This window comes from Phocoena sinus, chromosome 14 (assembly GCF_008692025.1).
Source record: "Phocoena sinus isolate mPhoSin1 chromosome 14, mPhoSin1.pri, whole genome shotgun sequence".
NCBI classification, from domain to species: Eukaryota; Metazoa; Chordata; class Mammalia; order Artiodactyla; family Phocoenidae; genus Phocoena; species Phocoena sinus.
Window position 1 is genome coordinate 60,306,102 of NC_045776.1, and position 18,054 is coordinate 60,324,155.

Genomic DNA, 18,054 nt, shown 5'->3' on the forward strand with positions numbered 1-18,054 from the left:
CCCCGCCCACGCCCATATCACCTCGCCCCACCGAGCCCAGCCCCCGCATAGCCCCTCCCCGCTCAGACCCCGCCCTCTCCGCCCCCATCCAGGCCTCGCCCCGCCCGATCCAGGCCTCGCCCCCCACATCGCCCCGCCCACCGTCCAGGCCCCGTCCCGCCCCAGTCCAGGCCACGGCCCGGCCCGCCCCACATCGCTCCGCCCCGTCCAGGCCCCGCCCCCGCCCGCCCCTTTCCCGCGGCGGCGCCCTGGAAATATGAAGAGGAGCTGCGGCGGTTGCGGCGGCGGTGGCCAGTGCAGCGCGGAGCGGCGGCGGCGGCCGGGCGAGCACGGGGCGGCCGGGCGCGCAGGGCCGGGCGCGGGACGGGAGGCCGGGAGCGGAGGGGCCGGGCCGGGCATGGGGCGCGCCGCGGCCGCCTGAAGCGCGGGCCTGGCCGCGCCGCCCGGGCTGCAGGCGGGTCCCGGGAAGCTGGGTCCCCGGACGGCGGGCGGTGCGGCGCGCGCGGGCGGCCCCGGAGGAGGCCTGGAGATGTCCTGTGTGCGCCGCCTCCTGCTCACATCCCTGTTCCCGGCCCTCCTGCTTCACGGTGAGTCTGGGGGCGCCGGGAGCCGAGTGGACACCCCGGAACCGAGGGGACCGCGCGGCCGGGTGCAGCCCCCTCCTGGGCGCCCTGGAAGAGTCTCGCCTTTCCGGGCGCCGGCCGCGCTCTCTCTGGAAGGGCGTGCACACAGACTTTATGTCCAAGTCCCGGGACACTTGTGTCCACTCTGCGGGGTTTCAGACCATAGGCGGTCATGGAACCGCAGGCTATGCGACCCTTTACAGAGTGTCAGAGCGCAGGCAAGGCTCTTGCTGGGGTCCAAGCTTTGGGGGCACTGTGCAGAGAACTGTGATCATTTCAGGGAAAAAGCAGCTCGGGGTGTTTGTGTTCGCCCCTCGGACGAGTGTGTTGAGGGGCTGGGGAGGGGTCTCTCCCAGGTGGACCGGTAGGTTCTCTTGACGGACTTTCAGGGAGCAGGGGCCTCCTAGCAGCCAAGGTGCAGTAATTAAAACCAGTCCCCTAAGTTCTCCGGGACCTGAGCTTGTTTCCTCCCGCTCTTCTGGGTCGTTTTGTTTCTGTTTCATGTGTCACATGTCGTCAGCAGCTCCAGTAAACCCTCAGCCAGAGAACAGCAGGCTTTAAAAGAGTTCCAGGAATTGCACTGAGGAAAATAAGATAGCATTGCACCGGGGGTGGGAAGGCAGTTTTTGTGCGAGATCTGTGGCGATCATGGGGACAGGTGGCTGCAGAACACGTGCTGATCCAGATGTCCTGGGCCAGCTTTTCCTAACGGTGGACACCTGACTGTTCAGCAGAGTGTCCACCAGGAGCAGGGCTCTCCTGCCTCCACACCCACCACGGGCACCCCAAACCTCTGCACATCGGGGTCATCAGGTCAGCACCCTCATGGCCTCTAGGTTTCCCATCTAGCTTCAGAAGGCATTTGGCCGGCGCTGAAGGTCAGGGTTGACTCCCACACCATCTAGGAAGGGGAGGAGACAGCAACCCGGGAGCCCTGCGCTGCTGTATTCTTTGTCACCCTGCTGGGGCCGGCAGTATGGGCAGCGCAGGTCCACAGGCCCTGCACACAAGTTGGGCTGGGCCAGACCTGCCTGATTGCCAAGGTGTACCCAGAGCCCCAGTGATCCCAGGCTTTCAAAGTCAGGATGGAAGGCTGGCAGTTCGAGGGCCAGAGAGAGAAGGTGTAATTACAGGGTTGTACTCCTAGGCCCATCTGCTTAGAATTACAGAGCCGTTTTCATCTTTGGCTGAAACATGAAACACATCAGAGCCAATGGGCAGATCAAACAGCAGCTGCCACCCACACCAGAAACAAGAGGCAGAGAGAGAGAGGACACAGGGGAGAGTGTCCACTAAAAAATCTCCTGTCGTATCTGTGCAGGAAAATGGTCCTATGGGCAAATGCCTTTAAAATGAAAAAGTACTTGACAATTTGGCATGAACGGAATTTTTTTTTCATAAAGCCATTTGCCTTTTGGACTACAAAAGCCATGCTCAGAAACACAGCCTGGGCCAACCCACCCTGAACTTTTCTTCCTTGTTTTGAGAGCTGGAAGTTGTAACCACACTTCCTGCACCACAGTGTGGTAACGGCTGGTAAGGGGAGCCCAAGTATACCCTCAGTGAGGTTCAAGTATAGCCCCAGATCTCCAAATTCCAGCTGGAGTCAGCCTGAGCTCCTTGAGGTCAGGGGTTCACCCAGATCCACAGTGTGCATGGAGGGAGTAAGGAAGGGGGGAATAAGCCAGTGGGGCCAGACCCCGTGCATGTGTGCTCGTGTGTGTGTACATGTGCATATGACGAAGAGTATGTAAAATAAAAAAGGAGGTTTGCCAAGTTTAATGGGATGACGGGGATAACCCTGCAAAAAGTCACCCCATTTCAAAGTGAACCTGCAGTGGCAGTTATTCACACTGCTGTTGCCCACAGAGCAACTGTGCTCGTTCAGGGCGTGTGGGACTCCAGCACAGAGGAGAAACCGAGGGAGTGGTCCTTCTGGGTATAAATCTCTGCGATTTGAGAGAGGCTTGTCACGATTCCTTAGGATAATGTAAAGCACCAAGAAAAAACTGGGTATTCTCCGTTTCCCCCTTTTCTGCCTGATTTTTACTCGATTGAAGTAGTTTTAATGGGAAATGGGTATTAATCAACCTAACCCAAGGGAATGGCTTGAGAGTGTGTCCTACTCTGTAGTTAGGGGTTTTGCAAGTATTTAAAAATTCTGTAGTAACAGATGGAGCTTGATTAAGTATCTTAATAGAAGTCATCAGTCTGAAGGAAGTTACCTGTACTCTTTTAGAATGGCTTAATGATTTTTTTCCTGATACAGAGGCATTTTTATTTTGCTACTTGTATATATATGACAGCAATTAGGTAGGTAAAAACATATTTTCTATGGTTATGAATGTACTTGGGACCAACTTTATGAAATTTAGTTCCAGACATCATTTATAGATTATTTGTTACACTAACAAGTCTCATTAATAAGATTAACAAGTGCACAAGGCCTTCAGGAAGATTCTGGGTGAAGACGCTGTAGAAACTCTTTATTGTGTTTGGCATCCGATCTTTGTTCAGTTTTTTTGGTTACTTTTATTTCAACTCAGGCAAGTTATAAATCACCCCTAGGTCCTATTGGTGAGTAAATTAGGGTCTGGAAAGACTGGAGTCCATTGTTTATTTTTTGCTGTGTTTTAAAACTGTAAATGTAGTGGGAGACCCAAGTTCAAAATGTGACGGCATAAAAGTATACATGTTGGTCTTACTTTCCTGTCCTCCAGCGTCTGAGAACAATTGCATTTCTTAATCCAAGTAAAACCTATTGAATGTCATGAAGGTATGCAGCTGGGGTATGTCCCTTGTCACTGTTTTATTTGCTTAGATGAAAAGCCATGAAAATCATTCTGTTCCAGAAACCAGATTAACATGAGATATTTCAGAAAAAGTGGTGCTTTAATGTGCCCCAAAGTGCTCACTCTCTTTATTAATGGAAACATTTGACTTTAAGTTTTGGAGCCGTTGTTGGGGAGATGTTCTTCCATCGCCATTTACTTTTGTAGAATTCATCGACTTTTCTGAAATGGGAAGACACTTCTGAGCTATCACCTTTCACTTGAGTGTATTCTACTAAAACTGAACAAACAAACAAACTGAGGATTACCGAATGACTGCTTAACCAACAAAATGTGAGGAAACATTACAGTAGGGTAAAGTAGAGTCTTTGAAATATCATTTTACTGGAGGCAGTTTTTGTGACCAAGAAAACATTGCCTTTCCTGCACTTTTTCCCCCTTAGTCGTAAAATGTAATCTTGAAAAGAAATATTACTCATCTGTTCATAGCAGGGAGCAAGGGTCTTAGATGGTAAATATTCTCTTTTGAGAGAAACTGACTATCTTCAAGCACGTGGCTGAGCCGTCCCGTCATAGCCGTGGTCCTTCTTTTTCTCCCTAAATGAGTAAAGAACTCAACACCAGCGGATGATAGGACTGTGTAAATACCTACCGTTTAGGGACAGACTGATGACAATTTGATAGAATCAATTAAAGGGAAGCATAAAACTTTTAGGACTGGAAATATGAAAGGACTCGTTAGTGATCTCGTACACCTGTGGAAAGCTGACATGGCAGCACGTGGCCTGTGCGCGGCATTGAAGCGATCCCAAGGAAAAGCTCAGGAAGAACCTGCCACCATCCGAGCATGAGCTCTTGCTGTGTCCAGATGTTATGCGCACAGGCCATTGAGTTCTTTTCAATTTGGGTTCATGCTGGGAGTAAAGTTATTTTGGAATGTCATGTGATAGAGATCTAGGTCAGAGTAAGGATGTGGTGTCACCCTGTAGTGACTGAGGCTCGTCTGTTCTCGAAGGGTTTTCTAGCTTCATTCCTTCAGCCAACCATTCGGTCAACAGGTACATTAAGAGGGCCTCCTGCGTGCCTGTGTCACTGCCGGCTGGGGACAGGGCTGTGAGGAGGGGCAGCCCCCCTTCCTGAAGAGTCCTGAGAATACCTGGCAGGATGAGAAGAGCTTATTGGAGAGCCCAGAGGTGGGAGGCTGGCACACTGCCCTTGACTGCGGTGTTCTTCCCTGCTGGGAATCCCAGCACTCCACACACACACGCACACCCCACACACATCATGCACACACCAGACACACAAACACACATACCATGCACGTAGTCGGACACACCACACACAGACGCACACACCATGCACACACACATACGCATACACACACACACACACACACACACACACACACACACACGACTGTGTGAAGAGCACGGCTATGGCTGCAGCCATCAGCTCCAGGCCCAGCAGGAAAACCATGCTGTCTGTGGTTGGACCCCAGTGTCTGGCCCGGTGACCATGGCCTTAGAAGAAAAAGACTTAGAAAATTACCTCATTTTCATCAAAAGTTAAAGGAAACCAGGAATTTGAAGTCTTGACTTTACTATGTTTCTCATAAAGGGAAAGTGCTTTTAGATAAGGTTTAAAGATTGGCAAAAGCAGCTCTCTCAGCTTTGATCTCCAACAACATGGAAATAAAAGCAAGCGCTTGGTGAGTGTAGGTGCCCACCTGGGAGTGAACGGCAGCTTTTGTTCCAAAACATGGAAGCTGTGCAGGCGGTCATGCATCCGCCTCGACTTCACAGCCCACATAACAGTGATGATGGCTCTTTTACCGGGCCTGGGCGATTTCACGGCAAAGTAATCACCTGCATTTCCCCTCATCGCTCCCGTTTCCTCTGCCGCGTGTTCTTCTGCATCGCACCAGTTCCACCGTGAGATGCTTCCTCACTCTGGTGTGGGAGTGACGCAGGTCACGTTGTATCAAGGACAGAAACGTGCAAAGTGAGCGGGAAAGGGCCTTTCAGAGACCCTCTCAGAGACCACCATTGCGAATGTCTTGACATTATATTTATTTGGCCGTTTTGATTTTATTTTTTTAAGCATTAAAGTACCTCTGCAGTGACTAACCCGATCAAAGATGAGTTCATTCCCAAGTGTGCCTGAAAAGTGTCTCCTTCCGAACTCCGTTCACATTTTATTGTGTGTAAAGTGGTTTGGTGCTTTGGGTTCTCGATCTAGGCAGACAGGTGAAAAGCTGCTGAGTACAAGAGGATTCTCCCGGGGACTTGGCCACACGCCGTGTTCCTCCCTCACTTTTCCCTTCACGTGTCAGCGATGGGGCAGGCCTTGGAGACAACCTCACATACAGTAGGCCCTCAGCCACCTGCTGAAGGGACGACTCAGGGTCTCTGCTCCATCCCCCGCCCCATGCCCAGGGTCTCTGCTCCATCCCCCGCCCCATGCCCTTTGCCTTCTGCCTGGTCCCTGTTGGTGGCCTGGCTCGGGGGCTCAGGAATAAGCATTGCTGCAGGCGACGGAGAAATACTGCATTTGTTCCCTTTGAAGCCTGTGCTCAGGGCTGCTTTCTGTGTGCAGAGTCTGGTGACTTGGGTGATGCCAACAGTCACCTGGCCTCACGGGCCTTGAACTTAGGGTACAGATGCCCATGTAAATGGTTAATCCTGTGCTTCCTCTATTTGGGGAAATCTGGTTTTTTATTTGCTATCTCTGGGTGTTTTCACTCTCTGAACAGTAGACTGGCAATCATGGTAGTAGTAAAGATTATTCTGGAGTCATTTAGGATTTCTGTTGTGAGTGATTTCATCCGTGGAAATGAAAAACTCTTACATACACACACACCCGTGCATGTGATACACCCTTCAGAACCCAAGGAGCTCATGCAGTTCTCTGCAAATGGCCATCTATAAAATTGTCCCCTAAAGCCTTCGGGAATTAATTTGTTTTCAACAGGAGAACAATTTCCTTCCAGGGTCTACATTTTTCTCCCACCCGTACTTGAAAGAAGCTGCCCCCTTGTTATAACCATTTGATCTGGGCCCAGGCCACGGGACCCCGGATGTTGGAGACCATTTTGTAGTGAAGTCACTTTGATAACCTGCTTCATCAGAACGCCACTGGTCGGGGCGGTGCTGTGGTGGCTCCCACTGGCGCTGGTATCAGGGCCTGGCTGTTCGTAGAACCCTTGACACTGAAGGCTGGTTCTCCACCCACTCCTTTCTGTTCCCGTGTAGTAACTGGAATTTGATAAATGAGATAATATAGGCGTGAAGTGAGCCTTCGAGTGTTTTACAAACATTAGTTATTATCCCCATTACTGTAATTTTCACTTTGTACAGGGGAACGAAAGGCACCTATCCGATGACTTAGCCAAAGTCACCTTGAAGCCTGAAAACTCAGTCCCTTTCTTACTGCACTGATGTTGTTTAACCCTTCGAGATGCTCTTTTCCTCGGATTCATTCACAGCAAAAATCTTAATGAATGGAGCCCAATGAACTAGTCTTTGCAGCTGACCAAAATATCTAGAATCCTCAGTTCATCAAAGTCTTGATGTTATTTGTGTGTGCCTCCTCGCTCGTATGAGAAACACAAGGGGAAGAACCCTCTCTTGGACTAAATAGGGTTGTCACCCGTCCACCCCACTAGCTCTGTATCCAAAGCAACATCCCACAGGCACCGATGTTCGTAACGATGACCTCACTGTGATCTGCCTTAAGAGCCTGAAAGATCGTGATGTCAGCTGCACTCAACGTTGAATAGCAGAATTATCGACAACCAAATATTGCGGTTAGTCAACACTTTTCTGATTATACAGATAATCCAATCAAGTGGAGGTTTTTAAAGCTATTATATATAATAAGCACAGTTATTATTATAACTAATAAGTACACTCAGGCAGGAACTATTATTACAGCTAGTCACCACCCTTAAGTTGGATGTTTATTTATACAATTGAAGATGTATGAAAGTGGACATACAAGTATTTTGCAAAAGTTTTTTTCCGGATATAGTGCTAAATTAGTACAGACCCTTACTTTCCTCTCTCTGTCTTTCCCTCCCTCCCTTCCTTCTTTCCTCTCTTTTCAAATAACTTTTTGGTAATACCTTTTCCCACAACATGCCAAAGATGGTCAGTGCCTCTCCGGGACCACCAAAAAGATTTACTGCTTTGTTGAAAGCAGTTCCCTTCTCTTATCTTTCTCATTTATTCAGGCAAAAATGATGCACTGAACCATGGCAGAAGCTTCATAATTGATCTTCCTGCTTCTTAGCCCTCCAAAAAAAGGGAAAAGCAGTCTTTTCAAAATGGAATCCTCACCCTGCGTTACATTGCTTACAGGCTCTGGGCCGTTCCTCTTCCCTGTTTCAGCCCAGTCCATGCTCAGGATGACGCACTCGCAGCTCTTGATCACAGCCTGGCCTCTGTTTTGCCACTGTTCCCTCCTGGGCCACCCTGCAATCTCCCCTCCCTAAGGCCTCTCCATGCTCCCTGCACGAATCTCCCACCCCCTCCTTATGTTGGGCATGTGCTATAAACCCTGCCTGGACCACTTCTGTTCAGTCTTCAAGGCATAGCTGCCCGCTCACTCCATCTTTCTGAGTCCCTTTATAAGTCCATTGGGATTCTGATTTCTTCCCCAACTGAGGATTCCTTGGGGCATAGTGGTTGTAGCTTCTGTGCCTGCACAGTGCCTGGCCCTGCAGAGAGTCCTTTCTGATTGTTTGAATGAGTGAGTTGCTAGTTTCAGTCTCAGATTTGGAGCTGACCTAGTTCTGGCGATGCAGGAACATGGGGATCCCTGGGTTGACCAGAAGTCTAAGGCTGGTCTCCTTAGAGGGCACCCATGGCTGATGCTGAGAAGGAAGTCGTGGGATGTAAGGTGAGAGCGTTCCACATGGCCTCCCCTGTGGCTGAACTAGGTGCTTCAAGTGGCCTTTTCATTCCCAGCCATTTACTAGAAGGAGGCCTCACATGGGGGTGGGGGGGTGTCATCCACGTCCCACACCAAGTGAGCCAATAAGTATTGGTGACCCCTGTCCATACTTGACCCTAAGAGACGGCTTCTCTTGCCTGACAGCAACGCCTGCTGTCACTTGACCCTTTTAATTTTGCTCCCTAAGGGTCATTGAGGTGGTGGGTATTTCAAAGGAAAAAGATAAAAAGAGAATAAATTCCAACCCTATTTTCCCATCCTAAAAATTCAGTCCCACCCTCGCGAGTGAACCCTCAGCCACTGTGTCCTGGGGAGGGGCTGGCTGTTGAGTCCTCCATCTGGCTATCCTGCTGGCCTCCTGGGCCAACGGCCTTGCCAGATCCCTGACGTTGGCTCCTGTCTGACAGGAGCAGTAGCAAGACGGAGCTTGGTCTCTGGAAACCCTGAGTGACGTAATCTTCTGCCTGCTTTCTAATGATGTGCAAATGGGTGGTTCTGGGATTTTATGTCTTCCCCACCCCCTGGTTAAAAAACTGACTGTTGGCTCCAGCCTCCTGCACAACCATGCAGGTCGTGAGTACCACGGCCCCTTCCTTTGCCTCTGAACCCACCTCCTGCCCAGACCCCACCATCCCACCCTTGTCCTTGGACGTGCAGTCCAAGTGAGACCCTAAGAGCCTCCGGGTCAGAAAAACTTATCTTCAATCTTCTTTATGCTTCCAGCCCCTAAGCTACACAGAGTGGCAGCGTGTAGTCATTTGTTAAACCGAGTAGAGCTTGTCACCACCCCTGCTCTCCATTCGGGTCACCACTTAGTTGGCTGCCAGGAGCCCGGGCCTCGCTCTGTCCCTCCAGAGCGCAGAGTGAGCTGGGCTCCAGGAGACTCTTACCATTATTCTAGCCACTCTGTTAGTTAGGAAGGCCTTCCTCAGGACCTCCAAGAGCCTTACTCATCATTTAAAATAATAGTAACTAACGTCTAACGAGAACCGTGAACCATGTGCTAAAGGAAATGATCTCAGTGAATCCTGAGACCACCTCCAAGTGACGGCAGTGCTGTCACCCCCTCCGTATAGGTGAGCACGCTAAGGCTTGGGGGAGTTAAGTGACTTGTTTATGGTCACAGTGCTGATCATGTGTTTCATCGATTGTAGGATTTACAGTTTTTCATGTATAAGGTCTGGGCAGTGGGTGTGCATCTCCGGTGGGTGGGGCCTCTGGCCCCTGTGAGCCTGCAGGTGGCAGTCATGCGGCAGACCTGTCATCGCCTGTGTGAACCTGGACCCGTACTGTCCTCATGTCACTTCCTCTGTGTGTGTCCTTGTTACTCTCCATCTATGGTTTAGTCGCCAACAGGTAGGTTTTGAAAATAGAGTAAACACTGCAGCCAAGTGTTAGAATTCACTTGTAAACTCCACTCTCAGCGCTGAAAGGAAAAACAGTGTGGAAACCAGGTAGCCCAGTTAACAGAGCCAGGGCTGTCCGTGTAACATCAGTGGGGCGAGTATTTATCATGGTGAGGGGGGTAGTAACTGCACTTACATATTTTCTCACCGAGAAACAGTTATTTGGAAAGAAAGATGCCACAAAAAGATAAGGCTGTGTTTGAGCCTTGTTGTCAAGATTGGTGCAGAGCAAACCGACTACCTGTCCTGAGTGAAGCGTTGCAGCCGAAGGCCAGACACGGTGCCAGTTCTCTTTGGAGAGATAAAGCAGTTGGAGGCCCTGTGCGTGCTCCAAGGGTGTTGGGACTGCTGCTAAGGCAGGTGTCATCGTTTAAATGCAAGTGTTTTTGTCGCTGGTAATAAAATAACGATGCATCTTAATCACTGAAACCTTGGATTTGATGAAATCCTTTAAGTGGCTGATCTAGTTTCAAACCCAAGCAGCCCAGCTCCAGAATTTCACCGATATCCGCTCCCCTCCCGGCTCTCCTTAGCTTTACGGGAAAACATTTGCGGGGTGTAAAGGGGTTTATAAATCAATCTTTAGTACATAGCTTGGTTGATCGTGAGAGCATGACCTCTTTACTGAATGCTGGCTGTCATATTTAAAGAAGACTCTTCTGCAACTCCCAGTGCTTTGTGACGAGTTAAGATACGTATTTTTGCCACGTTACAATTCATCATCCAATTGGCCCACCAAATGGCAAGTTGTACTGTTTGATTTCATTCCTGACAGGGAATTCAGGAAGTGCTTCCTATCAACAAGATGACCACAAATCTTGGGGTTGGTGGAGGTATCCCCCCGTCCTCTAGTTTAAAGCTAACTGAGAGAGATCAGCACAAGTGCCAGACAAATGGGGATTAAAATGCTGGAATTGGGATAAATACCCCATCAGAAGTCACAGTACAGGTGGATGTCCACGTAGGATTGCCAACAGGTCACCCCTGCATTTTCCAGACTTTCCACCTGGCTCAGTGCCACAGCCCCAACCACTGAAGGGTCCTTACTATGGGGGTGGGAGGGGGCTGACCAAAATGCATGTATTTTATGTATTTTGAAAACAGGCTGGTTTTGCAAAGAAACAGAGAAAAATAGCCCAGTTAGCAGGCTTGTTTCCTTCTTCTCTCTGGGGAGGGTCAGGGACGGAGCACCCAGGACCACTGTTTCAGTGGAAGTGCCTTCCCTGGGATGGGAGCTCGAGGCCACGGAGGGGGTCCTCGCTTAACAGCCCTGAGCATTAATGTCTACTCCACCTGACCCAGATTTCTGAGTTTTAGTGTCGCCCTTGTTCTAGCTCAGGTGTGACTCACCTGGTTTGGCTGAATGGGGTTGCTGGTGAGGTTGCATTTAACATTCATTGCAAAACGATTACCACAGTTTCATTAACATCCATCTTTTATTGTTGTACGTTTGTCTAACTAGTGTCGTTTGTTTTTTTTTTGCTAACACAGTGCTGAATTCCTAGTAGGTCCACAATAAAGACCTCTCAGATTGTGAGTCACTTCAGGAGTGAATCTCAGAGGAAACAGTGGGCTTTCAGATGATAACTCCATCTGTTTTCCTTGCCTTTTTCTGCACACGAGGCTGGTGGTACTTTTGCATGTGTAAATTTTGGCCAACCTGGACGACGTGAAGATAAACTTAGTCCTAGTGTCCCTTTACCCGTGGAAAATACAGATGTGCAATCAAAACCCTGAAACATATGTTTGTTTGTCACCAACTCTGAGGGGCAGCGTTGGAAGATCACTGGGGGAAAGGCCACACCTGAGCCCTTATAGGGCGGGTGTAGGACTTGCACCCCCTCTAGAGGGCGTCTGTTTGGGGATTGAGAGACACCGAGGTGCATGAGGTGGTGCGGGCAGAAGGGAGTCCCCACTGTGGGGCACCTCCTCGCTGTTCCCTGGGCCTTTCTCCCCGTCTCCGTTCACCCTTCACTGAAGCTGCTGGCTCTCTGCCTTCCTGTCTGTGTGTCATTGCACCTGACCACCCTTCCTGACTACCTTTTCTACCTGTCCCCTCGGCCCCATCTCCAGCCTTGATGACTCTGGAGCACACAGTTCTGTCCCCTGCATCCCTGCACAGCTGCTCGTAGGATGCACGGCCTTGTTTGCAGTTTCACGGACCTGGGTTTGAGCTCAGGCTTTGCCAGGAGCTCGCCGAGCGACCTCATGCGAATCACATTCGTTATCTCCACAGACTCCAGTTTTCTCACCTGGGAGAGGATCTCCTGGGACACTGTAGAATGTGAATTCTAGGAGAGCAAAGACAGTGATAAAGCCTGGCATTTCCCACCTGTGGGATGTCCCCGCCTCGGGGACAGCTCCTCAGCTGGCCTCACGTCTCTGCAGCTCCCCTGACACCTGCCTCGCATGTATCTGTTTCAGGGCTGGGAGAGGGCTCTGCCCTCCTTCATCCGGACAGCAGGTCCCACCCCAGGTCCTTGGAGAAAAGTGCCTGGAGGGCTTTCAAGGAATCCCAGTGTCATCACATGCTCAGACATCTCCACAATGGTGCCAGGATCACTGTGCAGATGCCGCCTGCCATCGAGGGCCACTGGGTGTCTACCGGGTAAGAGGCTGGGGCGGGGGTGCCGGGAGGTCCTGGAGAGCGCACTGCTATGCAGAGCCTTCTTAGGGTTTCTCAGGTGCACAGAGACTTTCTAGAATTTACAGTGATTCTGGGGTTGTCTGAGTTCTAACTGACAGCCAAGCGACGCTTTGAAACTCGGGTTGGTGAAGAAACAGAGCTCAGTCCTGTTGAAATCTTAGCCTCAGCAGCGGTGATATGGTACCACTGTATCCCACGTGGGAGTGAATATGTCCTTGTTTATTGAACCCCGTAGGACCACTCCTGTATGAAAAGAAACCATTAGCAAGTGAAATTAGGAGTCTGTGTTTCACCAACCCTGAAACACGACTTGCAAGCTTCTGATGGTCTAAATATTCTAGCCATATTCTGGTAATTTAATATACAGCTTCAGGGTCTGAGAGTAAGTTAAAAGGTACCCATGCTACCTCAACCAGCCAGGGTGCAGCTCTTGGCTTCTTTTCCAGGCGGTGGAGCTGAGATTTATCCCAGTTTGAGCTCTTGCTTATCTTCCATTAGAGCTTTTAAAAATAGCCCAGAGGCAGACCTGCAATCTCTTCCCTGCGCATTAAATTGTTGCAAATTGATCACAAGGCGAAACGGCGGGATCTGATCACTTCTGTGCAGACCACTCCTCCGGGTACCTTGGGGAGGGATCACAGGCATCCAGAGAAGAGAAAAAAGAAATCTTACGAGGAACACCTAGCGGTTTTTGGTTTTTGGTTTTTTCCTAAAAATGGGGTTTCTCAAAATAACCGCATGATCAGTATTGGCACAAACAATCTTAACGCGACGTACTTTTAAATAATTTATCATTTTGTTCAACAAATATTTCTGGAGCTCACAAATATTTACCGCACGTGAGCACTGTTCTAGATTTTGTGTGTATAGCAGCGAACCAAACAGACATGGCCCCTGTCTTCGGGAATTTTACAAATACACAAAGAAGTGTTACGAAGAGGGAAGAAACAACAGGTGCTCAAGGAGAATACCAGGGCCCCTATTTTAGGACAGGGTGGGGTAGGAAGGGCTACCAAGAAGAGGACACTTGAGCTGAGATGTCCTTGACTGTGCAAGACCAGGGAAGAGCTTTCCCTGTGGGAGGACTAGCAGAGGCTGGACCGGAGAAGCACAGGAGCCCTTGTTCTGGGGGTGGGGAACAGCCCCAGGCAGGTCAAGGAGGAGGCGGGCCCAGCCCCCAGGGCCCCCTGCACGCCTTGTCTCTTCGAGTTTGGCTTTTAATCTAAGAGAACTGGGACGTCATTGAAGAGATTTCAGCAAGGGCTGTGCTCAAACCTGATTCAGCATGACTGAAGGGCACTCTGGCTGCAAGTGGGTGGTGGGAAGAGTGACTTGGGGACAACCAGGGTTCTTGGCCTCCTTAATCCATAGAAATTGATAAGAGGCCAGACAAGAAATTCGGGCCAGGCTTTATTGGGGCCCCTGGTGCAGCAAGGGGGAGCAAGAACATACAACAGGTTCCCTTGCTTGCTTCCCAAGGAAGGGCGAGCCGGTTCCTTGTATGGGGTGAGGGTAGGGGCAGGTCCAGGGGTGGGGCCGGAGGCGTGGCTCAGGCGGTCTGCCCACCCCTTGGTGATGTTGAGTGCAGGGGGCAGGTACAGTACCCTGCTTTGCTCCTGACTCTTCAGAAGTGGCAGTTGGCTTTTTGGTCTTTTTGTATCTTGTTATCCATAATTTGCCCCAACTGAGCATGTACGCAGTTATTTTTAGTCTCTTATAGTTTCTTTGTATTTTGTTGCCCCAGGAGACTTGTGTCCAGGTACAAGCACTGCAGCAAAAGGGTCCCAGGTCCCAAATTGTTTCAACTTGGGGGCGACCAATTAAAAGACTCAACAGTCCCAGCTGGAGAGGACCAAGGCCTGGGTGAGGGGCGTCGGGGGTGGGGCGTTGGAGAAGTGAGTGGGCTTGAGCTTGGGACCAAATCAACAGATTCTCAAGCTGAGCTGAAGTGTTAGAAGTCGGCGATCCTCCTGTCTGAACTACAACAGACATGAATCGCTGCTCACACGGAAGGACTCCTCTGTCCCTGGGAAGGAACATGGGCTTCCTCTCCCTCCTGTCACAGAGACGGATGCTCAGAGCACCACTGGCTGCTGTCCGGCAGTATCTGCGGCAGGTCACAGTCTTTACTAAGCTAATGGTACCCACTTCTAAGTGGCTCATTCATCAGTTTGTAAACTAATAGTAGTTTTGAGAACCACTGGCCTTTGGGATTTCAGTCCCACCGCTTGATTTCGCCACTCAGCTCAAACCAGAACTACTGTATCTAATAAGTTTATATATAAATAATAGACGCAAGCAGGGTTGTACGGCCAAGACTGATAAGACTGAAGTCTCAATGTCACTGAGACTAGGATCTGATTAAAGGTGATGAGTGGACAGTGTCTTTGCCCAGTGCAAGGAAGGAAACCCCCTCATTTCCTGGTGTGGGCCGTGCTGCAGTTGTAAAAATTGATTACAGTTAGACCAGATGAGGAAGGTCCCATCCAGGTGTTTCTGGCCTAGGCATCCAGCCTTTACCTGATGCCACAGCAGAAAACATTTTGCAGACTTCCCTGGTGGCGCAGTGGTTAAGAATCTGCCTGCCAATGCAGGGAATACAGGTTCGATCCCTGGTCCGGGAAGATCCCACATGCCACGGAGCAACTAAGCCCATGCGCCACAACTACTGAGCCTGAACTCTAGAGCCCACAAGCCACAACTGCTGAGCCCACGTGCCACAACTACTGAAGCCTGCACTCCTAGAGCCCGTGCTCCGCAACAAGAGAAGCCACTGCAATGAGAAGCCCGCGCACCGCAACAAAGAGTAGCCCCCGCTCGCCGCAACTAGAGAAAGCCCGTGTGCAACAACGAATACCCAATGCAACCAAAAATAAATAATATTTTTAAAAGATATTAATATTAAAAAAAAAAAAACATTCTGCCACTGTCGGCAGCACAACCGAAGGAGCCCTACCTGCCTCTTTATTTTCTGCTAAGTAGGGAAAACTAATTTTGACTGGACCGGCTAAGAGATGAATCTCCAGTGGCCTCTAAGGGGTGCCTCCCTGAGACTAGATTCCGTTCCAGGACAGCAGACACCTGGCACCTGGCTGCTGTGGACACGGTCCAGATGATGGAAGTGGTCAGGAAATCAACATCTCTGACAACACAGGGAGCATCTTTCCTAGGCCAGCCCCGCACCCTCCTTCCTCCTTCCCGCCTGGGAGTGAGGCCAAGGGGGGCGCTGAGGACGGCAGGTTCCTGCCCTTCTGTCTTGTCCATAAAGTGAAAGGAGGACAACCCTGGTGTAGAGTGACCGGGAGCACAGGTGCTGGGCCAGGCTCCCCTGGGCTCACATCTGGCTCCAGTGCTGGCTGGTGAGGGGACCTTGGACACATTGCCTCAGCTCTTGTGCCTCAGTTTCCCTATCTGTAAAACAGGACAGTAATAATACCCACCCTTATGGCACAGGGAACTATACTCAATATCTTGTAATAACCTATAATGGAAAAGAATCTGAAAAAGAACAAAACTGAATCACTCTGCTATATACCTGAAACATTGCAAATCAACTATACTTCAACAGCAACAACAAAAAAGAATAAAACGATCCTTGGGATGTAAATAATAATAATAATAATACCCCCCATCCCCCAGCTCAGAGGTTGCTGTGTGGGTTCCATGAACTGCCCGGAGTACCATCCCGTTATCATTACCGTGATCTCCTGGCACTGTGATGAGCCTCCCCCTCATGACTTTGGGCTCACAGGCGTCTTCCTCCCCCTTTTCTGCAGCTGTGAGGTGCGGTCGGGCCCCGAGTTCATCACCAGGTCCTACCGGTTCTACCACAACAACACGTTCAAGGCCTACCAGTTCTACTACGGCGGCAACCGCTGCACCAGCCCCACCTACACACTGGTGGTCCGCGGCAAGATCCGCCTGCGCCAGGCCTCCTGGATCATCCGCGGCGGCACCGAGGCTGACTACCAGCTGCACCGCGTGCAGGTCGTGTGCCACTCAGAGGCCGTGGCGGAGCGGCTCGGCCAGCTGGTCAACCGCACGTGCCCTGGCTTCATGCCCGCCGGGGGTCCCTGGGTGCAGGACGTGCCCTATGACCTGTGGCGGGAGGAGGGCGGCCGCGAGTGCACCCGGGCCGTGAACTTTGCCATGCACGAGCTGCAGCTGGTCCGCGTGGAGAAGCAGTACCTGCAGCACAACCTGGACCGCCTGGTGGAGGAGCTCTTCCTGGGTGACATCCACACTGACGCCTCCCAGAGGATGTTCTACAGGCCGTCCAGCTACCAGCCCCCGCTGCAGAATGCCAAGGTATCCCTCACCACCCTGCATAGCCCCTGGTGGGGCGGGGCTCTGCGTCACGGAGGGGCTGCTGGGGGGGACGGGGGCGGGAGGGCTGCAGGTTGGGTGGGGGGACACGTAGCCCAGTCAGGAGGCCCGGGTGGGCCACCGCCTTGCTCTGTGATGGGGCCTCGGTTTTCCTATTTGATGAGGGTGGTGGTCCTAGGACTGGTGATGCAGAACAGCCTTGGTGGTCGTCCTCGAAAATTCCTAAGGCTCCCTTCTGCCCTGACCCTCTGGGAACTTCTTCTGTGAGTCTAAGAGGAAAGCTTGCAGGAAAGATGCCCAGCAGGGATCCCGGCCCTGGGGCCGGGGGCAGGGACAGTGCTGCTGGCCTGGGGCTGTGGACCCTTAGAACCTCCTGTTCCGTCTCCACAACGACCCTGTGAGGCAGTGGCGACCACCTCTTAGCAGAAGAGGGGGCAGCTGAGGTGCGAGGGTTGGTCTCCTGCCCAAGGTCACCGGTTGGTGAGTTTCAGGGCTGGAACTTGCACCCAAACCTTTCCCCAGACCCCACTGGACTATTTCCCCAAATCCCACACTCTTCCCATTGGACTAAGTGAGAAATCACTGTGACCCGAGGGGAGGATGGAGGGGGCAGGAAACAATTAAAACCTTCTAATGTTCTTTTCTTAAACGATAGTCCCTGTAATTCCACTTGGAATTCTCCAGGCATTTCCTTCCCACGGGCTTAGAGTCCGTGTCTGCACGTAACAGGGTCATTAGCACCGCAGAAGTTGGGGAGGCAGGAAGGGGGCCTGGGGGGCAGCGGCTTTCTCCCCAGCGTCGCCCACCATCAGACCGGCTTTTCTGGAATCCTTTGTAGAACAGCAACTTTCCAGTTGCAGGGCTTGTCCAACTTCTGTTTGGTGGTTTACTCGTGTTTAAAGCATCTGTTTTCTTCTCAGTCCTTGGAGCACGCTCATGCCTGGTGAGGGTACTGCTGGCACTGCCCCCGCCGGACCACTCAGTTGTCTTCTTTCTGTCTGTTACCGCGAGCTTGTGTCGTGAAAGTTGCCTTTATGATGACTGTGGGGCGTCTGCCAGGAGGCCGAGCGGGCAGGGAGGCTTCCTCTGGATGCGCATCTCAGGGACATCCCCTCCCCGTGCCGTGCCGAGGGAACGCCCAGGCCAGGTCCGCTGTGCTGTGCCCTGCGCGTTCTAGAGGCTCCAGGTGAGGCGGGGCTGCGAGGGAGAGGGCGGCCCTCCTGCCCCGGGAACCCCAGGCGTCCTCGCAGGGAGAGAGCGGGCAGTGGGCTCTGCCTGCTCCACAGCCGATGCAGAGGCACCAAGAT

General features: G+C 51.4%; 1 protein-coding gene across 1 annotated transcript in view; it reads left to right on the plus strand.

Annotated features, from left to right (window-relative positions):
* Positions 1–346: 346 nt before the first annotated feature.
* The window catches only part of APCDD1 (APC down-regulated 1), a 28,334-nt gene continuing 10,626 nt past the window's right edge, over positions 347–18,054 (plus strand). Inside the window, exons 1-3 of the mRNA XM_032602636.1 lie at positions 347–587; positions 12,199–12,382; positions 16,198–16,729. Coding sequence (XP_032458527.1) covers positions 530–587; positions 12,199–12,382; positions 16,198–16,729 — 774 coding nt within the window. The 5' untranslated portion in view covers positions 347–529. The remainder of the gene's footprint in view (positions 588–12,198; positions 12,383–16,197; positions 16,730–18,054) is intronic.